This window comes from Drosophila eugracilis, unplaced genomic scaffold, assembly GCF_018153835.1.
Source record: "Drosophila eugracilis isolate 14026-0451.02 unplaced genomic scaffold, ASM1815383v1 contig_1197, whole genome shotgun sequence".
Lineage (NCBI taxonomy): Eukaryota > Metazoa > Arthropoda > Insecta > Diptera > Drosophilidae > Drosophila > Drosophila eugracilis.
Window position 1 is genome coordinate 2,131,806 of NW_024571981.1, and position 27,021 is coordinate 2,158,826.

Sequence of the window (27,021 nt, forward strand, 5' to 3'; positions counted from 1 at the left end):
AACAGTGACATCGATTGCCACAGTCGATAGTATCGAAAAAAAAAGCCGATCTAATGTTGTTTATAAATAAATAGAAATTATTTACAAATAAGTATATAAAATTATAGCCCACAGTTCGGCAATTCAACAATATGTTTGTGCTTTTTGTTTATTCGATAAGCTATTAATAGTGCCGGCTGAAGCATTTAAAATAACGTAGATTGTGCCATCAGTGGACTCCTGACAATGCTGAGCGAGGACCAGGAATCGTCGGAGGAAGCAGAAGGACCATGCACTGTTTGGAGATACCGTTGTAGCGTGGCCAGATGTCCTTATAGGACCAACAGACCCTACAACCTGACGCGTCACGGAGAGTCCCACGTGAAACCAAAAGAATCCAAACAGTACGGCTGTCCAGTTTGTGTCTACAGCACCGAAAAGTCATCCAATTTAAAGCGGCACTTGTCCGTCAAGCATCCCGGGACCAAGGAACGACTGCCGGAAACCCCGCCCCTGGATCGCAATGTCAAGATACAGTGCCAGGTGATGGGCTGCAAATATGAAACCAATCGCCCCTTTGACCTCAAGCGCCACTTGTCGGTGCACAACAATCCGGAGAAAAGCAACAAGACCTTCAAGTGCTCCTTATGCACTTACAGTTCCGATAGGAAAGCCAATCTTAAGCGACACCACGAACTGCGGCACTCGGGCATTGAGGAGGCCATTCAAACCGCTGAGGAGCTGCGCGACGAGTTGCACTTTGAGGCAGAGATGTTGGAGAAGCAAAAACTTAAGGCTAAAAAGTGTGAGCAGCAAAATGTTATCGTTCAGAATTTAAAGTACCACAGGGAGCAAAAACTGAAGCATCAGATGCTGGAGAAGCAGAAGCAAAAAGAGCAGTTAATGGAGGAACAGATGCTAGAAGTCCAGATTCTGGACGAGAACATAGAGCGCGAAGACATTAATTTGCTGCCAAAAGTTAACAGATCACCTGCGCTGCCCAAACCAAAAGAAAACTTGCTTATAAGTTTAATGAAAGAAATCGATGATGAAGAACAGGGAGACATTAAGCTAGAGTTTGTGTACAATCAACTGAAGGAAGAGAAGATCCCAATTATCACAATTTGCAAACCGCAATTACTTCATGGAGACATCAGCAATAAGCAACTTATTGTAGGCAACATAATTTAATAATGTTGAATCTCAGATTCTAATCCTACTTTTACTTCCTTTTAGGCAGTCAATATGGATGGACAGTTGCGTTGGTTTCAATCTATAGATCCACCTCCAGGTGCTCCGACGAAACTGAAATGTGCCGTGGAAAAGCAGACAGTTTCCTCCCAACAGCAAATGGACGAATTGGATAATGAGTTGGCATTATCCCTAGCAGAGCACGATCAGCAAGAGGATTTTCTCGTCGAAATGCTGTCTGAAGAAAAGCAAGTCGAAAAGCCTCCCACTCCGTTTGATCTAGCTTGGAGTTGGAGTACACCGGATGTATGGTATAACTTTAACCGAAATGTTCGATATCTAACAAAACTCTTATCACTTAAGGCTGTACATCACATTACTCCCAACATTGAAGACATAGAGCAACATGAATATGTGGATGCGGATTTTCCCGATTGGTGGGATGATGGCAAATACACAAAAATGCAGAAGAACCAAATATTTCGGGATCAACCAAATAAGCCCTCGCATGCAAATGTGCAGCGCATTTTGCGTATAATTTACGATGTTTATTACAAACCTTTTAAGGAAGATCGCAAGCAGTTCGAGGCGTTCCAAATCAAAGACTCCTGGCTGTGCGCCACTCGGATGACTCGGATGCAGATAATCAAGGACATGTACTCTAAGCAGGGCACATAAAATCAAAGTATATAAAATTTATTTCGAAAGTATACTTTTTGAATTAGTTTGTACATTGCCGACAAATCCTGTATCATCAGCTGGGAAATAGAAGGATATGCAACTATTTAAGCATTCAATATTATCTTTGTATATTAAGCACAAAAATGAAGTATAAGTTTAATATTTAAAAATCGTTTTGATAACATAAGAGTAGGTAATAAATATCAAAACAAATGGTTCTGTTTAAATATTTCGAATCATAAGTAGTAACATTTTTTCATTTAATAAAGCTAAATGAGTTGGGGTGCTACGTTTATTTAAAAAATTTCAAACGCCACTACAATCCCAACAAAAATTAACTATAGGCAAATTCAGAAACTTAACTTAGACCGTAAGTTTATTTATATTTCTTTTTAAGTATTAAATATACACTTCAAATCAATTTCAATATTTACGAAAATTATTTAGTAACTTTTTACAATCAATACAATGTTAAAACAAATAATATGTTTCTTCTATATATTTAAATTTTAAATGTACTTAATGAACATTTTTCCTTATTTTACCTAACCCTTAATTTTAAAATTGGTGGTATGTAAATAGTATTTTTTGGAACTGAAATGGTATATAATGGTATTAATGCTTAGGTTGGTATTTTTCATTGTAAAAGGCGAGGTCACACTGATCACGGAGTAAATTTCGGAAGCGTTTGCAGAATTTTTTGCATTTTAATTGCTTCTTGGCTGCAAATGAAAGGATGATCGCTGTAAATAACTGTTTTGTATCCCAGTGAACCGGCAACATTATAGACTCAAGACAGGAAGTCCGTATTTCTGAAGACTTTGCTACAAAAGCAAAACGCGCAGCCGGAAAAGACGCCGCTGGTGAGTTAAGATTCGGTCCCTAATATAAGGCTATAACAAACATATAACATAACAAATATATGTATATCTTGATCCGTGTTGCTTTAGACTTTGTTTATTTAATGACTTGCTGTCTGGCCCCGCTTCCCGTTTTATCGTTCTCTCCCCTTTCTCCTTTTGTTTGACTTTTTGGCGCAATATTATTCACCACACACCGGCCTCCAAACCCACCTCAGCACGAGCTCGACCGTAAAAACCACTTGTGATTTTCGTTTTCCGTCATATGGTCACGCTGAGACAAGTCTTTTAAAAAATTCTCAGAATAATTAAATTTTCCTGGTACCTAGTATATAGTTTGTTTACCTATTTGTATTTAAAAGCTAGAGAGTCTTAAGGTGAGTTTTAGGTTAGGGCTGATACAGATAAATTAACAAAAAAAATTCACTTAAAGAGGAAGCACGATAATGGCTTGGGTTCCCAATTCTCGGTTCGAGGACGATTTGGCGGACAACAAGGCCAATAAATCAATGGAGTTTTGCCCGAGTACGAAAAGCGCCTACGAATTTTCCGGAGCTCAAGAAAAGCAAAATTCCGAACTCGAAAAAGTCTATGGAAGTACAGGCGGAAAAGGTCAGGAAATATGTAAAATCCTGCAGATAATGAAAAAAATCAAAAAAATTGCTGGTACAAGGCCGCTGGACGAGTGCGCAAGAACCGTCGACTCGGATGATACCAGCACCGCGGAACTGGAGGCTGTGGCAATGATGCGGCACTTTGGAATGATGTCTATGGCGGAGGACAAGATTCCCGTCCTGCCCGAGATTGCACAGAAATCCATCCAAATCAATAGGAACGGCTGCCAGCGGTTTCCCCTAATTACAGACCCCGAATTTTTCAGACCCGTCAAGACTCGTCGACAGAGGAATCCCAGTTCTGAGGAGGCCAACAGTGTTTCCTTACACAAAGACAAAAGTTTAAGCATTATCCTTTATGGCTCTGTCAATTCCCATTTTAACACCTACCCAGATAAAAAAATCAACGAGCCGAAACAGGTTAAGCATCTAGAAATGCCATATGAAGAGCAGAATACTTTCCCCAAAAAGGCGATCACACCGACCGAAAATGAGGAATCAGCGGACTAGTTAATGATTAATACGTTGCCAGGAATACAAAACTACGAGCCTTAAGCAATCAAACCCACAAAAAATGCCTATTAATCAAAGAGGCAATAAATACGTGGAATAGAAGATGGAATACGAGGTGTGTTCAAAAAGTAAGGTGACTTTTCAAATTTCGCGGGCAACATATTTTCGATTATCGTTTTTTTTGTTTTGTTATATTGGTACACTCTTCCCTAACATCTGTACCAAGTTTCAATGGAACATCCTCTTTTGTTTGGTTGTGAGAGGCGTAATGGTACAAGTTGTTTTGCGAGCTCGGCGATTTTTTGCTTTTTTCGGTCTTGGCTCGTCTGGGCTCTTCCATTGGGACGATTGGGCTTTGGTTTCGATATCATAACCATATACCCATGATTCGTCACCAGTTATGACCTTTTGAGTAAATCTGGGTCGTCGTTGACGTCATTCAACAGCTCTTGAGCGATGCTCATGCGACGGTTCTTTTGCTCAAAATTCAGCAATTTCGGAACAAACTTCGCTGCACACGACTCATACCCAAAACGTTTGAAAAATTTCGTGGCACGAGCCAAGCGATATACCGACATCTTCAGCAACTTCTCTGATAGTGATTCGACGATTTTCCAAAACAATTTTCGTCACTGCTTGAACGTTTTCATCAGTTGTTGACGTGCTTGGGCGTCAGAGCGAGGCTGGTCATTGGCATCTTCCCGGCCATCTTGGAAGAGTTTGTACCACTTGTACACTTTTTTACTCAGAACAGTTTCCCGTATGCCACTGTCAACATTTCAAGTGTTTCAGAGCACTTAATTTTATTTTTTACACAAAATTTGATGCAAATCCTTTGATCCATATTTTTCGATAGCAAAAAATCGCCGAGCTCGCAAAACAACTTGTACCTTTACGCCTCTCACAACCAAACAAAAGAGGATGTTCCATTGAAACTTGGTACAGATGTTAGGGAAGAGTGTACCAATATAACAAAACAAAAAAAACGATAATCGAAAATATGTTGCCCGCGAAATTTGAAAAGTCACCTTACTTTTTGAACACACCTCGTATTTGTATAACCGAAACGAAAATCAAAAATAAGAATTATATGAAATGAAATTTAATTTATGCGTTACTTTGTCAAGAAGTTTGAAACCAATTTTTTGTCTAATATATCTTTTTATGAAATTGGATACATAATAATCAGACTCTTCAAAATAAGACTAAAATGTTACTTGCTTTATTACATTAATAACTCAATATTAGTACGATTGTTATTACTACTACATTTTTAAACCTTTTTGGGCATATTTATTATCTTATGAAAAAGTGGAATATATCTCATATATTTGTAAGGTTTTTCTATTTTCTACAAAAGTTGACCTTTTGTATTATTATCCTTTACATCATGGTATTCTAACCTAATGATGTTTGTATTTGGGTATGGTTATCGGGGAAGCCAATTGATCATATCATATTTATATTCATATTTCTAAAACATATCAAAAGGAAAGTGAGTATATATATGTATATCGTTGTTCAATAAACCCCCTTTCATTGAAAGTTATTGTTCTTGTGTTCGGAACTATTATTAATTTGGCAAAATCGACGCGGCAATCAATTAAGCGTAATCATTTGTCTCTGAGACTATGGATTAGCATTGAGAAATTTGCTCAAAGCACGTAATACATATATTAAAGGGAAGTCAAGGAGGGAAAATGATAACAGTATATGTTCCAGACAAGCACAATAAATTTAGATCCATCAATCATTTATTCGAATATGTGTAAATTGGTTTTTACCACATTAGGATTAAAATATTCATATATTTATATTACAAAGACAATTATTTTCTTTAAAAGTTTTTAACCAAATATAAAAACTAATAAAATCTTTAAAAAAGGTAAGACAGGTAAAATATATACCACTTTAACTTCTTTAGTTTCTTTGTGCTAGTGTAGTTGTTCTGTATTTTTGGCGCTGGGAGTTATCTGTCTGTTCTTGGTGGCGACTGTTGCTCTCTCATCTCCTTTTTGCTGGCAGCTTCTCTTCTCGCCTGAGAGTGTGAACTCACACACACATAACCGAATGTCTTTAGTTTCCTTGGCAACCGCGTGCGTCTTTTGTTTCCTTTTTCTTCTCTTACAATTTTCTTTATTTTATTCTCTTTCTTTATATTGCGGGGTTGTCAAGCAGAAGTTTTTGTTGTTATTAGTGGTGAAATGGATGCTGTAGCTGTTGTGTTTTATGCATAGGATTGCTGCTTTGGTTGTTGTTACGCAGATATACATACATACATATGTAAATATGCATACAGGGACATACATAAATAAATATTGATGTAGTTAGCGAAATGGAGAGACTCCATAAGGGGTCGGAAATGGGATAGGTGAAGAACATCCACACGCTATTTGTACATAAATGCATACATACATATATAGCTATGAGTCCCCTATATGTAAACGAGTCTGGAGTCGCGAACGCATTCGATGAGCGTAAGGCGAAGTTAAATCAAAAATAAAGAAGCAGTTCGACAAATGGCGCAAGCTATTAAAATAAATATGTGCAAGCACTTTTTTGGGGTGGACCCATATGCTTAAGTCAAAAATTAGATAAATCGAACTAAATCAAAAGTAAATATTTTGTAGCTCTCTTTTTGGGGCCACTTGTAAATAAAAAATCTATTGTTTTATATAGGGTAACAATCTTGAACATTATAGTTTTGTGTTTTACCTGAATGCTTGTGTTCCAAGCGAATTTTGAGGAATATTATGGGTCAACCACAAAACTTTAACTTTGTTTTCGTATCAAACGCGATCATCCGTCTTAAATTTTGTTACCTAACCATAATCCAATTACTCTCAAAATATCAAATTTCGCTTTGTTTGGAAGTGAGCCTAAAGCTTTTTTCACAAGGTCCACTCCAATTCCTACGCACACGAGTTGCGGCGTGAGTTTCTAAAGCGACGTCAGCTGAAGCTGGCGAAAGGTGAGCAGCGCACAGTGGTGATATAAACCTTTATTATTAATACTTTAAAAAATAAACCCCAAAATTTTTAAACATTTTTTTTTAAATAAAGCATAAACCTTTCCATAATTTTAAATTTTTTGATAATTCAAAACGATTTGACCTGTCCCACAGTGCAGTGGTGAACAGAGAGGGAAATACCAACAAGAAGCAACAGCCCTCGCCGGTAGCCGGCTTTAAGCTTCTACAGAAGGATGAGTTTTTCAAGCACAGTGGGGTGAACGCTTTGAAAGTTTTTTTTATATAATATATAAATTAAGATGTAAGGTAGTTAGGCTTTGGATGAATATATTGTTACTTTTATTATTTGTATTATCTGCAAATGAAATACCTTTCTGCCTTTTTTTTTTAAATAAATCGAGCATAGGTGCTTTGCCCCACTGTGCGTTGCTGAACTTGAGTGAGAGAGCAAGTTCAACTTGCCAGATTCTGCGAGAAAGAGGAAGAGCGAGAGGAGTCTAGTACCACAGCCCATGACATCCAATCCCTCCTTCCCTTTCCTGCCTTTTGGTTTTGGCGCGCGCAAGCGTAAGCTCTCTCTGGCTCTCCCGGTCTCTCCTGGCCTCTCTGGAAGTTTTGAGTGTCTATCGAGGCTTTCAGTCGAGCCCAGGCGGCAGTTTGATTTCAACTTTCAGACAGGACGAAACGCCTGCTCACAGGATACAGAAAAATAATCTAAGTGGAAAACCACGCCGCTTCGTAATAGTAAATTTATAGTAGTACAACTACTACTGCTGTAGTAGGCGGCGCTTTTCAATCGCATTGAAAATGAGGATAATAGCGGGACATCGAGAGAGACGAATGAGGCAGGGGGAGGAGTGCAAGGACCACGAGGCTGTTTCATTAAAATTGGGATACAGACAAAACGCGGGTCGCAGGACACCGGATACGGCTGTGTGCGTATGTGTACCGCATCCATTCAGGAGACTACAAAGAAAAGGGACGGAAGACATTTTTCAGTGGTGACTTTCTCGACAAAATCCTAAAAAGGACAAAACGGTTCGGTTCTTTTTTCGGTTTCTCGGCTTTCGATTTCAGGGTAGTTCCTCAAACTCCCAGTACCAGAACAAGATGATGAAATTTAAGAACAAGTCAAATATCCCGCGTTCTTTCGCTCTTAATCGCCAAATAATAAGGAACACCACAAAAACGTAAGAAATCTAAAACATTTTAGAAAATCTTTAAATCGTAAACAAATGAATTATTAATAGGTCCCCAACAACTATTATTCTAGATTAGGGTATTCATTTTATCTTAAACTTTAAATAAAAAAGAGCTTATTTATACAACGAAATTTACGAAGTCTTATACCTAAAGTTTCTCGATTAATTAAATATTTAGAAGAAGCTATTAAGTCATATGGAGATTTAAGATCACATTTAAAATATAATAGGGATTAATTAAAAATTAAAACAAAAGAACCAAAAACAATATTTATTATATAAATACTGTTGAATTCGTTTCCTTATTTGTTTTTTTTTTATTAGAACGGCTTACTGAATTAAACAAAAATAAAACAAAATTAACTTTTTAAATTTAAAAATTGCAACCTTATGTGTATCAACAAGCTATCAAGCACTTAAAAACCACAACAAATTGCACATGCGGCAATTAATTTATATTTTTTCAGCCGCTCTTTGGCTTGTGCGTCTTTTTTCCCTCTTCATTTTTTTTTTGCAACGCCCGCGAAAAAAAGGAAAAACCCGAGGTTACCATCGGAGCAGGGAGAAAAGCAACAAACAAAAAATATATAAATATAAAAAAAATCGCAAGAAAAAACTGGCAGCGCTGGTCTGGCCACTTGTCCGTCTGTCTGCCAGCCTGTTAGGCCCGTCCTTTTCTCTCACTGTATCCGTGTATTAGTGTGTATCTGTGTAGCTCTTTTTTATGGCCATGCAATATCTTTTTTCATTTCTGGCTTTCCTGTTCGCAGCCTCCTTCTTCTTCAGCTGCTGCTGCTTCTTCTTCTCCTGCAGCTTGTGCTTCATGTACAGGGCGCATAAAATAAGATAGGGAAAAAAGCGAATGTTCAAATTGAAATACTTTACAAAACTCGTATTTGCTTAGCCTTATCGGCCCCGCACAGATACGACGAACGCACGCACACACAGTCACCTCAGCGGCTTTCTGTCCTGGTAACGAAGTTATATTTTCCCCGCTGTTGCCAAGAGCCTCCGAGAGTCTTCAAGTCTTTCGGTCTTGTCTCGGTCCATGGTCTTTTCAGCGGCTGTAACCGGTAGATAAAATGCAAAATGAACAAAAAAAAAATAAGTCAGTCTCCTGTGGCATCTGCATAATCCCCATGTGATCAATAAAGCGGGGAATTCTTTGCTGCAATTAGTGAACTAAATCATTCATCGTAAACGACACAGATCATAATGCTCTATAATGATGATTGAATTACGCCATTTACTTAGATTTGTTGGAAAGGATACAAGATAATTGGTAATTATAATATATAGACAATTTAATAAGCTAGGATGTGATATATTTGATTTTATAACTAGCTTAGGTACCTCCAATCACGCATATTTAGATAAAAGCTAACCAAAATGTTCGATTATCCCATTAAAAGTATAAAAACTATAATATAAAAAAAAACAAATTATGATTTTAATTGTAAAACAAAAATAATTAGTTAAAACTCACATAAGTGTCATAAATTCTAAAGACAACGAACTCGTGCAGCTGAACTCTCCGTTCAAATCATAAAAGAACATTCATAAATTTTTTTACTACAGTCCATTTCCTCTAATCCAGGCTTGCCTTTTTCGGCATCCAAACTCCTAGGCATTTTAAAACTTAGCTTAGTAGAGGAAACCGAATCCCCAGTTAGAAATCGCAGCTAATGGCTTGGGCTAACCATTAACCAACGTCATTACAGGGTTTTGTGGCATCAGCCAATAAAGCCAGCTGGCTTGACCATGGTCGTAGATAGTCTGACTTACTCTTTTGCCGGACTTGAACTCCATGCTCTAGACTGGATGTGACTTACCCACAATGTCATTAATTTTACTCGTTGCTGGTTTTTAGTCTACTCCTTTGCCCACTCAGTAGGCGACTAGTTTTTAGTTCGTCCCCTTCTTTCATTCGAAAAAGCCACTTGTCCAGGAATACACTGATAATTTCGTTGATGACTTCTATAGAAAACTTCTATTAACAACTTCACTAAAAATTTTGAAAACAGTTTAAAAACGTTATATTTTTGATGTTGTGTAAGTAAATGTTTGTATGATAGTTAACATTTTGCATCGATTTAATCACTGTGTAGTCTCGAAACTTGCTTCTCACACTTTTTTTTTTCTTTTTCGTTGCATTTTTTCAACTTGACTCGCTTTTTAGCCTTCACAACCAAGCCATGAAAATGGTGGAGTGTAACTAAATGTGAGATTGTGTTGGTGTGGCAACAAAGACACGCTCCAATCTCCATCCACTGCCCTTTGCCACCCACTCGTCACTCTTTAACCCCATCTATACAGCTTTTCAAGTCTGCAGTGTCTGCGCTACGTTTGACTCTTTAATTTTATTTGATTTTAACTCTGGATCTTGTTTGTTTAGGATACTGTTTTTTAGATCCTTTGCCAGCTGTCTGTTGCCCATTCCCCCAACTCTTAATTTTCTGCTTTCCTGCGCTCCTGTGAACTTTGTTCTCACCAAATTGTTTAGTCATAGAAATTTACACAGATTTCGTTACAGAAAGCTAATCAAAAGTGTTCATAGGACAAGCAGTTATCTGATCGGACTGCACTGGCTTAAAATAGAAAAGATTTTCATTTCGTTTTCGTTAGTCATTTATTTTCCTGATAAAAAAGGTACCTAAAAACCGCCAAGAAAGGCAAGACAAATTTATGGTTCTTTGCTTAGCAAGTTCACATCATTTTTAAAGCATTGCCTGACAGGTGACAATTTTTTAATGATTCCGGTTAAACCCTTGGGGATATGTCTTAAACCTTTGACATAGACCTAGATTTTAACTTTAAAAATATGTGTTTTTAATATTCACAAATTAAATTATATTAAGGTTTGCTGTTATTAATGCTCTTAGAAAACTTCTAGAAAAAACGTAATATATATTTTTTTTAGGAATTTATTAAGCAAACACGGTTGGTTGAATAAAAATGAACCAAAACTTTTTGCACATTTCTTAAAGTATTTCCTTAAGATTTCCACTGACTAAACTTTAACTTAAGAAGGTTCTCGAAACTAATTTGGGTCCAGTTCCCTCTTTCTACTTGGCCATATTCTTGAAAATTGTCCATAACATACTTTTCCAACTTTGATATCTCTGGCTGAACTTTTTTCTGATGCCTCTGTGGAAAGTTTTGTGAAAACTTGTCAAAGTTTTTAGTGGAGTTTCATTACTCATCCGGTATCATCTGTCCTCCATTTGCCTTTTTCCTTCTCTTCCCTTTAGGCTGCCCGTCACTTTTGAGGTTTTATCCTTGGGCTGTCAACACGTGCTTTGACACGCCCCCTTTTCCGTGCTACCACCCTTCCGCCATTATTTTTAAACAAGTTTTCTAGTAGAAGCTTAAGCAGTGTAACACATGTTATTCTTTATCTCCCAGTCCTCACCCATCTACCTTTATCTTTTATTATGTCACAAAAAGGCGAAAAGGGTTTAAATTTGTGTGAATAATTAAGAGAAGGTATTTTCTGTTTCTTCTTAAAAATTATCAAAGGTCTAAAGGGCAGGTGATAACACGAAGTGTAACTGTAAGAAAAAGTACAAATTTTTAAAGAAATTATTCATTTCACAAAAAATATCCAGTATACTTGCATTCAATCGTTAAAAGAATTTGACTTGCATTTTTATTTTCTGTGTAAAAAGGTATAAAAAGGGATAATAATTTAGGAAACCATGAGCAGAAAAGCTAACACCAGTTATCCATCCCCTATCTTATCATAATCCCGCAATTCAATTTGCATGACAATCGAAGCTCATTGCAAAGGAAAAAACTTTTCTTGAAACTTTTCAATTATTTAAACATTTTTACGGGGTAAAAAAGTATCACCAGGAAACTCCTCGGATGGCGAACACCTAAAAATAGACAAAAGGAAAAAAAGTAAGCGAAAGGAAGGCCTCAAATACACACACCCATGCGAATGAGAAGGAAAATATTCCACTCTGTTGAATGTACAAACACAATACATACGCATAAAAATGTTAATAGTGGCCTGTTGAACAAGAAAAAGCAACAGCATCCTCTTTATGTTTTCGGCTCTCTCTCTCTCACTCTCTTTCTGTGAAGCGCAAGCTCAGAGAGCAACAGCAGAGGTCATTAAATTAGGACTAGTCAAGCATAACGACTACGTCATATTTTCGCAAGAGATGGAGTTTGTGAGGGGGCTAACAGAGCTAGAGTGGGTTTTCCAATGGGTGAGCTTTTTAGAGAGAGAAGAAAAGAGACAACAAAAATTCGCAAATTTACGGGAGGCAAGTAGAAAGAGGAAAGATTCTACGGAAGGACGCTCTCTCATCTCTTTTCCCCGCTCTACTTCTCTTGTGAAATACCATATCCACCCACACAGTGTAATTGCAAGCATAGGGTACATACCTACGCAAAATGTACAACAACTAAAAACAGTACAGTGGGAAAAATGAGACTTTATTAAAAAATTTTGCAATTCCTTTAAATTGACTGGTACTTAAACACATTTCTTATTTATGTATATTTTCCATTCCCTTGACATGATTCAAATTAAAAAAATTTAGAATTCTGATATTTATTACCTTCATCATAAAGCATAGCATTCCCATTCCCTTTTTTTAACAAGACGATATTAGCGTTGATGACCTTCTGCACCCACTGTGCTTCCTTTTCGACTCGAAAACGAGTACTATTCACCGTTCTTCACTCAACTTCACGTTCTTCGCTTCAATTGCTCTAGTCGTGTTTGTTATTTTTTTCTTCACCGCAAGAGCGACAAAGCGGCTGCGCAAAACAACAAATTCGCCATTAAACAGCCGAAAGGATAACCGAAGTTTCGAACGAACGAACCATGACCATGCCAAAGGATGAAATATTAACGGCGTCACTGCGAAGAGGCAAGAAGAAGTAGTTGACGATTGCCGCTCTGCTTCTCTCTTTACTTCTCTCTGGCTTCTCTACACCGCTAAACTTCAAAATTCAGCAACTCCATGTGCTTTTCGTTTGGCATTTGTATGCGCGCTAACTGTGAATGACACCGCGGAACGTTGTGGAATTGTGAAACACAAATTAGAAAAGTTTCAGCCATTTCTTTGTTATTGTTGTCTGTAAATTCCCCCCTCTTCCCCATTTGCTTAATATTTGTTAACCTTCCAGTAATCCCTATATTTAATTTTCCGCTTTTTTTTATTTTTAGATATGCACGAGGTGGCGAAAGCGAAGCGAGAATTCGACACCAGATGACAAGGACAACGCCACGCACATGGCGGCAAGGATACAACAAGGATACAGGATACTGCCAACCGGAAATTAAACTATCAACACTAGCCACCGCAGCAAAACAAAACTGAGCTATAACTATTAGCGTGGTTTCTCTGTTGGGAGGAAGAAAAATAAAACAGGACACAATGGCGGCAACGATAACGGAATCGGGAACAGGCCCTGCGGCCACGAGGGAATTTGTCGAGGGTTGGACTTTGGCCCAAACTCTGGGCGAAGGTGCCTACGGCGAGTGAGTTCAAATTGATTACAAATTCCATCATATTTGTGAAAAATAGTTAATATTTGAATAGCTTTTATTAGAATCGCAGGTACCGAACAGACTTAACTGTAGGTATCTATTTTGGTTAAATTTATTAAAGTAGATATTTGGCACCATAATCAATTACATTCGGTGATATCCAATTAAGCTTAATTAAAGTCTATATCATACTGCGAGGTACTTGATCCTTGTTTTAAGACAAAATTTGCAAGTCCATGAGCTTGGTTTTGCATCTGTGTGTGTTGAAGTCAATAAACCGGAAATGCTGCAGAGCAAAAAATACTAGCTGAACGCACTTTTCCGGCGTATTCGCTGTATACATTCATCCCGAAAGCACCCGCTGTGCGTCCCCCTCGCTTTTTAAGGGGATCCTTAGTGCGCATGTCCCCGGTGTCCGGGTCCGGGAAGTTCGAGGAATACGGGAGTACCACTAACGACAGACGGACGTCATACGGCGCACTCAATGCACCCGGACGGAGAGCAGTCGATACACAGACACCAACGTTGCAACTGCAGTTCGTCCTCTAGCCGTCATATATCACTTACTAATCCCACCGACTATATCCGTTATGTTAATGCAGGGTAAAGCTGCTAATCAACCGACAGACTGGAGAGGCAGTGGCCATGAAAATGGTTGATCTAAAGAAGCATCCGGATGCTGCGAACTCGGTGCGAAAAGAGGTTTGCATACAAAAGATGCTCCAGGATACCCATATCCTACGTTTTTTTGGCAAGCGTTCGCAAGGCACCGTGGAGTACATTTTCCTGGAATATGCCGCCGGCGGAGAGTTGTTTGATCGAATCGGTAAGTTTGGGTTTAATTTATGTTTGCCATATATTTTAGGAAGTAAATGAATTTTTGCAAATAATATCTAATATAAAATATTTTAAGCAAATAAGTTTTAAAACTATTTCTACTCGGTTATACTTTTCAATACTTTTTTTGTACTTACTAAAACGGGCCTCATTCAACTATTTACTGTTAAAAATAGGAGCATTTTATTAATTAACATCTTAGGGGTTTTTCTTCAGTAAATAATAATACTAAATATTACTTCACCCTATGGCCAACTGAACTAAGCTGTCCCTCATCGCAAACAATTTGCCAGCAGCATCAATTGCATTCCGAGTCACCACCAACCGAGCTTTTTATCAAAGCAAAAGCCTCTTGAAGGAGCTACTTAAAGTTTTGTGGCCACTCAACTTGCCATAATCCAGAATCTGGGATGAAACTTGGCCACTATGACCACAAGAATCCAATAAATGAAATTATCCCTCAAAGTGTGTTTTGAAATAGTTAGAATAATGATATAGGCAAGCAGTAAGAGAAAAGTACTTTATACTTGAAGAACAATAACGATATCTTAATAAAAAACTTGTGCAGGTGTAGATAGAAAATTCTTGAGAAATCACTTCGTTTATCAACTTTTTATTCTCAATATGATTTGATAAGATTGCTCTTGTTTATGGTTCATTATTATTCCTGCCTCCGTCCTGGCATGCCATATCCGACACTCAACCAAGTTGGAAATAATATTGGAAGAGTCGGAGGTTTGGCACAGATGCCACATAGTCATATAGACGTCGGGTAGACGGCGCAAATATGCCAATATGCGACGCGAGCACAGGCAGACTGGGCAAACAAACCGACTGACAGCGGTTGTGTCTGTGTGTGACGATAGTTTTGTTGTACTTTTTGTGGGTGCAACTTGAAGTTCGTCCTGCCACACTGCCACATCCAGTGATTCGAAATGAAACACACCCACATATCCCATCACCAACAGCAACAGCAGCAGGAGCGACAAATCAGACTGACAAGATACAGATCTTGATTACGCCAGCTTTCTGTCCCTTTTGCAATGACAATTTGCCAAATGTACGCGGGCGGGGAAATGGAAAAACGGGGAGAGATGGACAGTAGGTGCCAAGCTCGTGGCATTTTCATAAATATTAACAGCTTGGCAAAAGGTCAGCAGAAGAGCAAGTATGGAAACTGAGAGAGAGCAAGATTGCCCCTAATGGAAGTGGCGTCCTCGCATTGATTGCCACCTCATCCTGGTCCTCCCTCGATTTCGCCTATTCCCAATCACCATCATCATCATCATTTTGCTTTGCCCTCTCTCAGCAGGGGTGATGTTACATGGGGAGCTAGTGTAATAATCAATGTGGCAGCCATATTTAGTCCCCGGTTGCTAAGCCATTTTTAATGATATCTAGAGATGTTGCTAATTCTGAGTGATGGGCATTCTAATTATTATGTGAAGTTTTTATTTTACAATTTGTTATAAATATATTAGTTTTCATTGCATAAAGTATATAAAGTCTATTAAGTATATTTATTTTGAAGTTATCATTCATTTTAATTAACACCTTGCTGTCAAATTTATTTTCAGCCATAAATTTAAGTTTCCTGCATAGATAAAACGCTGTCAGTTTATTTGCAGTTTATAAATGGTTTTTGATTTACTATATTATTATGACAGCAGTAAAGGTCGATATAGTAAACAGAGAGTTATATATTAACTATAAATTAAGAGCAATATAAAATTATTACCTTTCTTATTTCGGAGTAATTTGTAATAACTAGTGGTTCACTCTGATGTAACAAAGACATTTCCAAACGTTTTAACATTATGACACGAAATGTAGATAAAAAATCTTTATGCTAACTTTCTTTGATAGTTAAATTTTGACACGGCCAATATGTTCCAACGCACACACAGAAAATCACACAACCATCAGATATCAGGGTAGCATCTCTGCTTTCGGATTTAGTGGACTAGCGCCTGATGGGTAGGCAACAAAACATCCTTTTTCCCAGCTGGTATACAAAATTGGTTTGGGAAAAGAAGGAGAAACTCATGGGCAGAGCGAGAGAGACACAGCAGAGTGCAATGAATGGCTTTCCATAAATAGGTTCAATATGCAAATGAAACATAATGGAGATTCACACACGCAACCAGATGTCCTCGACTGCCAGCGTCTGTGTGAGTTTAATTGTCTGTTTGCACAGAAATGCATTCATTAAGCTTATACGCACAATGGCGGGTTGAAAAGTAGGTGGAATATCAGAGGGGGCGGCATATACATAGATTCCCAACCTATTTGGCCATTCACTCAATCTGAGAAGGGGATTCGATATAAATTATGCTTCAATTACAAATGAAATTTTCGAGTAATTTCCCTCATTTCCATTGCTTTGCTGCATAATTCCTCATTGGTTGGGCCGGGAATACTTTTCTCCCACTTCGTGAAATGCAATTAATTATGCTAAAATGTTACTGACATTCGCCAATTTTATTGCTTCCATCTTATTTTCTCGGCTCCATTTATGCAAATGTATACTTTTCCATCTCACCGTTTTTTATTTGCGGTACTCAAGCTTAAAGTCAGTCAATATTTTGTTTCATACTTAAACAGATATCATTTCGCAGGTAGATACTGAGAGAAAAACATCAGAGATGTGAAATTTGACTCCCTTTAAAGGGATTATTACATTTCACTATTCTGCTTCAGGTTTATCATTGTACGAAATGTATTTGTTTAATAATTTTAATATAATATTAAACTCAAAATACCTTTTTCCTTGGTGCATGAAGCTCTCGCTTCCATTTCATTTTACCCATTGCAAAAGAGTTGTGCAAATGGCGCCAACCAGCAACATGCCACATGATAAATGAATGGCAAACAATGTGGCACACGGAATGAGGACCGACAGATGGGGGCTGGGCTTATGGAGAGGTGGGCGTGGCATACCTACATCCAACTTTATCTCCTGCACAATCAACATTTAAGGTATTACAAATTGAGAGTGACAAGAAGCCAGAGTAAGACCCAAAGAAAAGGAAAAATTGATAAAAAGAGAACTACGTGAAAATTCGATAGAAATTGATTTTCTTTTGGTTGAAAAATGATTACTTAATAGATTTTACTCGCCTATTGTTTGCACTTTCATTTTAAATTGGTTAGAAAGAAAAAGCAATTAAAATTGGAAGGGATTTCATGAGCATTCTTGGGGGTAATTCTTTTCAAGGATTCTCTAGGGATTTTCACTCGATTGCAATTGTGCTATTCATTCAAATGATTTGTGTTTTTGTAGTCTTAAAATACAATATTTAAGCATAAACGTTTTACTCATGAACTACAAAATCCATTCAAGCGATATACAATATTTCATCAAGTCGATGCAAATTTCTAAACATAATTCAGCCATTTCCCAGTCGCTTTCACCAGTCGCTCCTCCAACAAAATGAAAGAGTCAAGAGGAGAAACAAGGAGGGTCAAAAGTAAAATCGAAAAGAGGCGGATGGATGGGGGAAATGAGATGATGATGTTTGATCTCAACTGCAGGATGCGGCTGCCTTTGACAGTCAATCAGGTGAAAGGCAAGGGAAATACAATCTGTCTAGCATTGGTAACCCCAGGTGATAACCTCCTACCCTTTGTATAGTCCTTTGTTTCTCCTTCCGTTTGCATCTCCCCTCCGATTATTTCAGTGCACTTCCGAGTGCCCCTTTTACTCAAAAGTGGCTAACAAGTTGGCAAAACTTTGAGGTTTAAATCTAAAATGTAACATTTAATGTTTTCAAAGTAAAAGGCTATTAGCTAATGTATAGCTATACCAACGTCTAGAGGATTTTATTACTATTAGAGAGTAAGCCTTGAAGACAGAAAACTAAAAGCTAAGTTGCCTGTGATAGTTTTACTTCAAAAACCAACAGGTAAACATTAAAACTAAACAAGCATTTTGGCATTGTTTGCATCCGGGCCTTGATTAAAATTTCATAAAACTGTTGATTGCATTGTGGCTGTCTTATCCTGTTTTTTGTTGTTCCATGGAAGGTCCTGCAGCCGGCTAAGCCCATAAATCCTTTACACACACGCACATCAGAATGCATTACATTTGTTTTTCCACCTGCCCTGTGTGAGGTATTGCTCCGCTGCACATTTTCCCCATTTTCCAGGCGTTCAATTTCGCTGGAAAATATCCATAATGAAAATACAAACACATAACTACAGAAAGAGTTCGGTTATATTCGGAATATGAATTGCATTGCATTGCAAAAATTGTTGAAAATTTTAATTCAATTTCCGTGAAATGTTTTTTTATTTGGATCTGCCCATTGACATCCGCTAACTGCCTTCATATGCAATAAGCGAGTTTTTAAACTTTATTTTCGTTTGTTTATTTATTGTTTTGCAGAGCCCGATGTGGGAATGCCACAGCATGAGGCACAAAGATATTTCACACAGCTCTTGTCCGGACTCAACTATCTGCATCAGCGTGGGATTGCCCATCGGGATCTGAAGCCGGAAAATCTCCTACTCGATGAGCACGACAATGTGAAAATATCGGACTTTGGAATGGCCACCATGTTCAGGTATTAGGTACAGCATTATTTAATATCTTTAGATCCGGTAAAAGTATTGATTTCAGTTTATTAAATTAGCAAATGTGTACCCTTGCTTACCATCTGCTGTAGAAGATAACTGCAGGCAATTTAGAACTCATACGAATACTTGAAATTAAATCGAAACTACGCGAAAATTTATAAAATCCATTAACGCTGGCTAACCGGTGGGCGAAAGTTTTTTTCATAGCACAAAACTGACCAACAAGGAGAATAGTTAATTGAAAGCGCTGACGGCACAAACAGCCAAACTAAACATGCCCCTGGTGGTTTTAGTTTGCAACTAAGCGAAAACTCATTTAAATAGTTAGCCAGCATTAGTGAGTTTAAAATAGTTGAGCAAAAAAATAGTCAGCAATTATAAGTTTCATCTATATAATGATCAATTCAGCGCTGTAAAGCTTATTTGTTTACACTGCGCAACCTGAGCTTATGTCTTTTATATTGGCTGGTCATTCGATTTTTTGGCTTTAGCTTAGTGCAGCGATTTTTTTATAAACAGTTTGGTATCACAAAGGGGTGATTTTAAAAAAATAATAAGTTTCTTTCAAGAATCAAATTGTCAACAGAGTACTTTTCATTTTAGTTATTTTTTTATCTTTGTTTATAATAGTACTTCACATTTTTTCATGTGTAATATCGGACTAAAGTCCGAACTAATTCTAATTCTCTCTTCCTTATCTTCTATTTCCCCTTTTCATCTGCACTTTTCGTTTATCTGCCATCTGTTTGTGATTTCTGCATTACCATGGAGCAGGTGCAAGGGCAAGGAGCGACTGCTGGACAAACGTTGCGGCACCTTGCCGTATGTAGCACCGGAGGTTCTCCTAAAGGCATATCATGCCCAGCCTGCTGATCTCTGGTCATGTGGCGTTATACTGGTTACTATGTTGGCTGGCGGTAAGTGAAATTCCCGGAAAAAAACTTGTCTTTACTTGTGCTCTATTCAAATGCAACCTTTTAAGCTAATTAATTTTTTGTTATTTTGCGTGATTTTTGTGCACTTTCATGACAAACGATTAAAAAAAAAAGTGAATTAATGTTAAAAACAACATCGATTTAACGGAATTAATATCAGTCACATGCATTATCTTTCAGCCCATTTTTTCGGTTTTATGCGCTCACATTTCTCCTCTTGCACTATTTATCATTTTTGCTGTTTCTTTGGTATTCTAGCTGTAGATTGTTTCACGCACATTGTATATCATCTAAAGCTTTTATACCAAAGCTCCAGCTTAAATAGCTTAAGCAACGCACCAGAAACAACAACAGCCACAAATACAGGAATGATATTCAAATTTCATCTGCTTGCCAAGTCAATTTGTTCATGTGTTTTTATTATTTTTACCTTTGTTTTATATTTATTAATAAATATATTTTTTTCGTTTTTAGAATTGCCCTGGGATCAGCCTTCCATCAATTGCACAGAGTTTATCAACTGGAAGGACAATGATCACTGGCAATTGCAGACTCCTTGGAGCAAACTGGACACATTGGCTATATCACTGCTTCGCAAACTGTTGGCCACAAGTCCTGGCACACGTTTGACTCTGGAGAAAACCCTGGATCACAAATGGTGCAACATGCAATTTGCAGATAATGGTAAGAATATATGTATATATGTATATAAAGTACAAATGGATCAATGTGCAAGTGACTATTTTTCAAGTCCACTTAATGGCTCAGGTACTTAGTGACTCTCAATGATTTTGACAATTTGGGAGTCGCTCTGTGCCTGTGCTGCTAGTGAGGCAATCTTCTACAAATAAAGTGAATTTACATATCAACAAGTGATTAAAAGAGAAACTGCTCTGCCGTTGCTTTGGCGCTTTAGCTGTATGATAGATTTAAACTACTTCATAAAGCTAGATTACCAAAGCATTGGCTTTGGTAGATCAATCATCAAAAATAACTGAAGTGCTGCTTATTAAAAAAAGTTATTAATTTACTTTTAAGTTGCCTTTTTGTTTGCATATTATTTGTTCTTTGGTGATTTTAGCTGTATGGTTGTTTTTAATTTCCATAGAGCTTTATTACCAAAAACCAAATGGTTTTTGCGTTATTCTTGAGTTGCTCTTTGTGTTTATGATTTTTGTATTTTATTAATAACATAAATATATAAAATGTAATAACTTTTAATAATTAATCTTAAATTCAAGTTCTAATGATATTTTTTTTATTTCCACAGAACGTTCCTATGACCTGGTAGACTCAGCAGCTGCCCTGGAGATTTGCTCGCCAAAGGCTAAGCGTCAGCGTCTGCAGTCGAGTGCCCATTTGAGCAATGGCCTGGATGACTCCATCTCCCGAAACTATTGCTCTCAGCCTATGCCAACCATGCGTAGTGATGATGACTTTAATATGAGACTAGGCAGCGGAAGGTCCAAAGATGATAACGGTGATCGACAGGCTTTGGCTCAGGAGGCACGGCTCAGTTACTCCTTCTCCCAGCCAGCACTGCTCGACGATCTCCTGTTGGCTACGCAAATGAACCAAACGCAGAACGCCTCGCAGAACTATTTCCAGAGGTTAGTGAGGAGAATGACCAGATTCTTTGTAACCACGCGATGGGACGACACTATCAAGCGTTTGGTGGGAACCATCGAAAGACTGGGTGGCTATACGTGCAAAGTCGGTGAAGATGGAGTGGTAACCGTTTCCACCGTTGATCGGAATAAGCTGCGATTGGTTTTCAAAGCCCACATCATCGAAATGGATGGAAAGATTCTTGTGGACTTCCGGCTGTCAAAGGGCTGCGGTTTAGAATTCAAGCGACGCTTCATCAAGATCAAGAATGCTCTGGAGGATATTGTGCTTAAGGGACCCACCACATGGCCCATTGCGATTGCAACCAATTCGGTGCCTTAGCTTATATAAGTTTTTTGACCTTTAGAACTCTCTTAACTATTGTTAGAGTTATTTTTGTTTAACTCATGCATCACCTTTAATTATATTTAACTAAACTTCTCCATGTGCTAACTTATTTTTAATTTTGTTAAGCGGGCTCTCCTACGATTTTATTTTGTTGAATTTTAAAACGAAAGTTGAGTATTGAAAGCTTTATTGAAAAATAAATCTAAGAAGATTTTGAATAAAAGTTTGAGTTTGTCTTTATTGTTAAACGTAAGGTTTTATTTTCGAAAGTATACAAGTTATAAAAAGTTTTATTAAAAACTATTTAGGGTTTTTTAGAGATATACGTCACTCTATGCTACACCCTACAAAAATGGCAATATAATTTTCCGACGACATTAAAAACGAAAAGAATTCATTTAACCACATAAACAAGAGTTGTAGGTAACATTTTAAAAATTGTTCTTTAAAATAATTGGATATTTGTGCTGGGGTTCATATGTGGTATCCTAATTCATATAACAAAACTAATAAATATATATAGTCTTATCTATACACCGGACAGCTCAGAAGGTTCTGTACATAAAACATATTATAAAATCTCTTTTTAAGTAAAAGTATGAGTAGTGTAAGCCCGGAAATGAAATCTTTGCCGTTGATTTACAATTGTGTAATGTCATGTACTCGTGTGAATTCGGGTATGCGCCTTAAGAGTTCTAGAATCCACAAATGCCTTTGGGCACTTATCACATTTATACGGTTTTTCTCCCGTGTGCTTGGAAGTATGTCGCCTAAGGTCGGCCGAGCAGATAAAAGCCATCTCACAGTGGGTACATTTATAAGGACGTTCTCCCGTGTGAATACGCATATGACCCCTAAGACTATTAGGGTCTGTAAAAGAACTTAAGCAATGATCACATTGTATACGTTCGCCTAGGTTTTTTCTTTCCCGATCGATTTTTAAGGTGAGTCGATCTGTGGTGCTTAAGATCGACAAATCTCCTAAAAGTTTTTGGGCAAAGAAGGCATTTAAATTTTTCTCCGTCATGTTTTCGCATGTGGAATTTTAAGGAACTATGATGTCGAAAGGTTAAGTCGCAATTTGTACATTTCATTGGAAGCTCGTTTGTGTGTGTCATAATGTGTCGCTTAAGATCGATATTTTGCTTAAAAGCATTGGGGCATCGATCGCATTTATACGGCCGTTCACCAGTATGAACACGTAAGTGTATTTTTAATGAAGTGGAGTGCAGAAAGAATTTTTGACAAAAATGACATTGGTTTTTTTTTTCCGGGTGATGACGCATGTGGAACTTAAGTGAACTATGATGTGTAAAAGACTTTTCACAAAACTTGCACTTTACTGGTTTTTCCTTTGTGTGAGTCAAAATGTGTCGCCTAAGGTCGATGTGTTGCTTAAAAGCATTCGGACATTGGTCACATTTATACGGCCGTTCACCAGTATGAACACGGATGTGCATCCTTAAAGAACTGCTAGATAAAAAATTCTTCAGGCAGTAACTACACTGAAATACTGCTTTATCCGCGCTATATTGGTCTAGAAGAGGCATTATCGGAATGGTCTCTTCTACCTTAGGGAAAGCATTATTCCCAATAAATTCCGATTTGAGGGATCGCTTTCCTTTGTATGTTGGTGCTTTAATTGTAAAATCTGAAGTAGAGTCGCACTCATTTTTTTGATTGTTCTCGTGAGTCGTAAGGTGATTTTTAAAACTACAATATCGTGCAAAAGATTTCATACAGATCGAACACTTGTGAGGTCGATCAACATTTTGAGTAGAAGTAACATGCGATAGAAAGGATTTCGGTCTACAATGATCCTTATCATCATCCTCCTTAATATTGGACACAACGTCTTTAATTTCTTGATTTTGACAATCGGGCTTAATTTCACCCACTGACATATAACTGACCTTTTCTTCTGAAATATGAGAATCGATTTTATTAGTTTCCCTGACAAATAACTCATTCTCTTTATCGTCTTTGATGTGGGAATCGGATTGATCGGTCTCACTGAGTGTTATCTTATCCTCGAACGGGTAACCAATTTGGTTATGAAAGTTTTCTTCATTTGAATCCAGTTTCTCTTGGCAATTAAACTCTTGAAACGACCTTGATCCTTCACTCGCACTGCTCGATATAATGCCGAATTCATCGTTTAGTAAATCCTCCTCGATGCTTTCCTCTTTCACTTGGCATAAGTATTTGTAGCCAATCTCGGATACCTCCTGCAATTCGAATACGTTTTTTGCGTCTTCTAGGCATGATGGACAAATGTTTTCCGGAAGAGAGTCGCCTTTCTCAACTTTATGACCAGACCACTCGGCAATCATATCCGGAATGGAAGGCCCCAATTCTTCCGTCTCTTCAAATATATTGACCATGTCATCGTGGAGTTCCAGGCAAACCCGGCATACATCTTCCATTGCCCTGCAAACGAGAAGGTCCCGCTTTAATAAGCACCAACTAATAATCAAATAAACACTATACCGCTTAAGTATTATTAAATTATCTTTCCGCTTAACACAAAATAATGTTTCTATTGTTTTTTTTTCAGTAAGTACATTGATCACCCTGTGTCAAGGTATTCACTGTAAACACCATTAACATACGTGCTATCGAACTGTTATCGAAATAATTTGAAATTAATTAACTGATCAAGTTAGCAGAATTGTTAATTGTTAATCTATCTATATAAAACATAACTATTTTAAATAGATTTATATTAGTACATATCAAAATTGAAGTATTTATATTTTTTCGATGGGATTTTTTGATAGATCATTAATTTATTTATTATTTAGCTATTCACAATATTAATAACCAAATTCTTACATTTTATTTTAGATATATGGAATGTTTCAACTCATTTAAAAAACATAATTCGTAAACTAGTGACAGTCATAAACTAATAGGTCTTTTATAGTATAATAACTTTGGTTTGTGTTTTACACAATAGCTTCAGTTTCCAATTTTCTTGTATGACTACGGATGTGTGCTTGTAGAGAGGATGTTCGCGAAAAAGACTTGGAGCAGTGGGTGCATTGATATGGTCGTTCCCCTGTATGAGTCCGTAAGTGCGATGTAATCGATGAGTGATCTATATAGGTCTTTGGGCAATAATCGCACTTAAATTTCTCTCCTGTGTGAGTCCGAATGTGTCGTTCAAGTTGGGTGCGTTGCTTAAAGCCCTTTTGGCAATAGGAACACGTATAAGGAAGTTCTCCCGTGTGAATACGGATGTGAACCGTAGCATTATCTTTATGTTTAAATGTCTTTGGACAATAATCACATTTAAATGGTCTTTCTTCGTTGTGAAGCTGGTGGTGTCGTTTGAGATGACTTGATCGCTTAAAAGACTTATTGCAAATATCGCATTTATAAGGCCTCTTCTCCATGTGAACACTCATATGTTTCCATACATAAGATTTACACTTAAAAGATTTTGAACAAACGTCACATTTAAACAATTTTTCCCCTATGTGAGTTTGGATGTGTCTGGTTAATTGTTTCTTTTTTGTATATATCTTTTCGCAATGCAGGCACTGAAAAGTCTGTAACTCTTTATGGGCGCTTTCCATGTGCCGCTTAGTATCCGAAAGTTGGCTAAAAGTTTTAGGGCAAAAAGAGCACTTGTACGTCGCCCCTATCATGTGAGTTTTGAGGTGGACATTAAGAAGATGTATGTACTTAAAACACTTTGGGCATTGATTGCATTTATACGGTCGGTTTTCGTTATGTATTTGGACATGTCGGTTGAGTGCAGAATTACATGGAAAATACTTTGGACAATGGGGACACTTATACGGTCGTTCTCCAGTGTGAATCTTTTCGTGCACTTTTAAACGGGACTTGGAAAAAAATGAATTGTTGCAAAGCTTACATTTATAAAGTTTCTCATTTGTATGAATTAGTACGTGAGACCGTAGAGAAGATGGTTTTAAACATATCTTTGGACAGTAGGAACACTTATAAATCCGTTTTGCCGGCAATGTTTCAATGTGCTCTGGGTGATTATTTAGCATATGAGCTTGAAGACTCCCACTTTGGGAAAAAGACGTCGGACAATAAGAACATATCAGAGCAAGTTGATTGTTACTCAGATTCTCATCGTTATTACGGTCGTAATAAGCATTGTCAAAATTTTCAGTATTGGATATGGATTGTGCACTATCACTGGATAATATCTCTCCCATTTCTTCGTTTTGATTATTGCTATGGATTCGGTCTATTTGATCGACTGGCATGTCTCCATTATTTTTCTTTTTAATATGGCAGTTTGATTGGTCAGAATCACTGACTGATATCTCATCCTCGAATATGTAGAACTGTACAGGTTCTCCAAATGTCACATCTTCAATTTCATACTTCAATTCTCTGCTGTCGCTTGATTTCTGACTTTCAAAGTCCGATATTTTATCCTCCTGGATACTCTGAAATTTTTGAATTTTGCATACGATCTGGTGGTCAATTTCGTTAGGCTTTTTAATTTGGAAGGAAATAAGAGCGTCTTCTAGGCAAGTAAGGCAAATGTTTTCCGGAAGCAAATCACCTTTCTCAACTTGATGACCAGACCACTGGGCAATCATCTCTGGAATGGATAGCCCGCATCCTTCTGTTCCTTCGAATATATTGATCATGCTCTCGTAGTTTTCCAGACAAACTCGACATACATCTTTCATTGCTCTAAAATCAAAAATTAACTTTGGGCAACCTTAACAAGTAATGAAATGCACGTTCTTACGTGGTCATGACGAATAATTAAGAAGCCCTTACGTATGAGGTTTCTTTGCGGAGGTCACCCTCCCACTTGTAGATAATGCGGAATTATTTCAACGCATTGAAGATACTTCCTATGAAATTTCTGACGATACGTGGCATCATCCATAGGATTCTTAATAAATTGGTGGTTAAATATATTCGCAATATCAAGACAATTCGTTTTTAACTTTCTTGTAGATTCTTCGTCTGCATGTCTTTAATTTTATCCATTATCCATAATGTAATTACTCTAGTCACCCTGTGATATGTAATGGTGCTGTTAAGCGCAAAATCATATGTAGCTCCACCGAAATTTATCGACTACTCGATAATTTAAACTTTAGACCGCGAACATTTAGTACAATTCAAATGACAACAACGTTAGAACAAAAACATTTTTCATGAAATAAAAATAATTTTATTCAAAAGTTTTA

General features: G+C 37.4%; 5 protein-coding genes across 6 annotated transcripts; 3 read left to right on the top strand and 2 right to left on the bottom strand.

Annotated features, from left to right (window-relative positions):
- Positions 1 to 4: 4 nt before the first annotated feature.
- Positions 5 to 2,093, top strand: LOC108118403. Its single transcript, XM_017231079.2, has 3 exons — positions 5 to 1,152; positions 1,216 to 1,476; positions 1,534 to 2,093. The coding sequence occupies exons 1-3, from the start codon at positions 226 to 228 to the stop codon at positions 1,846 to 1,848; spliced, it is 1,503 nt and encodes a 500-aa protein (XP_017086568.2). The 5' UTR covers positions 5 to 225; the 3' UTR covers positions 1,849 to 2,093.
- Positions 2,094 to 2,501: 408 nt separating this feature from the next.
- Positions 2,502 to 22,049, top strand: LOC108118457 (serine/threonine-protein kinase grp). 2 transcript variants are annotated; one of them, XM_017231174.2, is made up of 7 exons: positions 2,502 to 2,714; positions 13,197 to 13,511; positions 14,123 to 14,346; positions 18,745 to 18,922; positions 19,710 to 19,852; positions 20,345 to 20,554; positions 21,141 to 22,049. In XM_017231174.2, exons 2-7 carry the CDS (start codon positions 13,408 to 13,410, stop codon positions 21,818 to 21,820), a joined length of 1,539 nt encoding a protein of 512 aa, XP_017086663.1. In that variant the 5' UTR covers positions 2,502 to 2,714; positions 13,197 to 13,407; the 3' UTR covers positions 21,821 to 22,049. The 2 variants fall into 2 exon arrangements, with proteins under 2 accessions (XP_017086663.1, XP_017086664.1); XM_017231175.2 differs by lacking the exon at positions 2,502 to 2,714 and adding an exon at positions 7,659 to 7,999.
- LOC108118459 lies at positions 2,743 to 3,943 on the top strand. The gene is made up of 2 exons (XM_017231178.2): positions 2,743 to 3,088; positions 3,145 to 3,943. Exon 2 carries the CDS (start codon positions 3,158 to 3,160, stop codon positions 3,833 to 3,835), a length of 678 nt encoding a protein of 225 aa, XP_017086667.2. The 5' UTR covers positions 2,743 to 3,088; positions 3,145 to 3,157; the 3' UTR covers positions 3,836 to 3,943.
- Positions 22,050 to 22,613: 564 nt separating the features above from the next.
- Positions 22,614 to 24,457, bottom strand: LOC108118458 (zinc finger protein 431-like). Its single transcript, XM_017231177.2, has 2 exons — positions 24,317 to 24,457; positions 22,614 to 24,256 (listed from the first exon to the last, which is right to left on the bottom strand). The coding sequence occupies exon 2, from the start codon at positions 24,250 to 24,252 to the stop codon at positions 22,720 to 22,722; it is 1,533 nt and encodes a 510-aa protein (XP_017086666.2). The 5' UTR covers positions 24,253 to 24,256; positions 24,317 to 24,457; the 3' UTR covers positions 22,614 to 22,719.
- A 138-nt stretch (positions 24,458 to 24,595) lies between these two features.
- Positions 24,596 to 27,005, bottom strand: LOC108118456 (zinc finger protein 883-like). The gene is made up of 2 exons (XM_017231173.2): positions 26,571 to 27,005; positions 24,596 to 26,512 (listed from the first exon to the last, which is right to left on the bottom strand). Exons 1-2 carry the CDS (start codon positions 26,576 to 26,578, stop codon positions 24,775 to 24,777), a joined length of 1,746 nt encoding a protein of 581 aa, XP_017086662.2. The 5' UTR covers positions 26,579 to 27,005; the 3' UTR covers positions 24,596 to 24,774.
- Positions 27,006 to 27,021: the final 16 nt, after the last annotated feature.

What these genes read in the sequence shown, in the direction of transcription:
- LOC108118403 (XM_017231079.2), top strand. Translation starts at nt 226, where the DNA reads ATGCTGAGCGAGGACCAGGAATCGTCGGAGGAAGCAGAAGGACCATGC. An exon ending in TCAGCAATAAGCAACTTATT is followed by an intron (nt 1,153 to 1,215) that starts GTAGGCAACATA and finishes ACTTCCTTTTAG; the next exon opens with GCAGTCAATATGGATGGACA. An exon ending in GGAGTTGGAGTACACCGGAT is followed by an intron (nt 1,477 to 1,533) that starts GTATGGTATAAC and finishes TTATCACTTAAG; the next exon opens with GCTGTACATCACATTACTCC.
- LOC108118459 (XM_017231178.2), top strand. Translation starts at nt 3,158, where the DNA reads ATGGCTTGGGTTCCCAATTCTCGGTTCGAGGACGATTTGGCGGACAAC.
- LOC108118457 (XM_017231174.2), top strand. Translation starts at nt 13,408, where the DNA reads ATGGCGGCAACGATAACGGAATCGGGAACAGGCCCTGCGGCCACGAGG. An exon ending in GGCGAAGGTGCCTACGGCGA is followed by an intron (nt 13,512 to 14,122) that starts GTGAGTTCAAAT and finishes ATGTTAATGCAG; the next exon opens with GGTAAAGCTGCTAATCAACC. An exon ending in GGTTACTATGTTGGCTGGCG is followed by an intron (nt 19,853 to 20,344) that starts GTAAGTGAAATT and finishes TTTCGTTTTTAG; the next exon opens with AATTGCCCTGGGATCAGCCT.
- LOC108118458 (XM_017231177.2), bottom strand. Translation starts at nt 24,252, where the DNA reads ATGGAAGATGTATGCCGGGTTTGCCTGGAACTCCACGATGACATGGTC.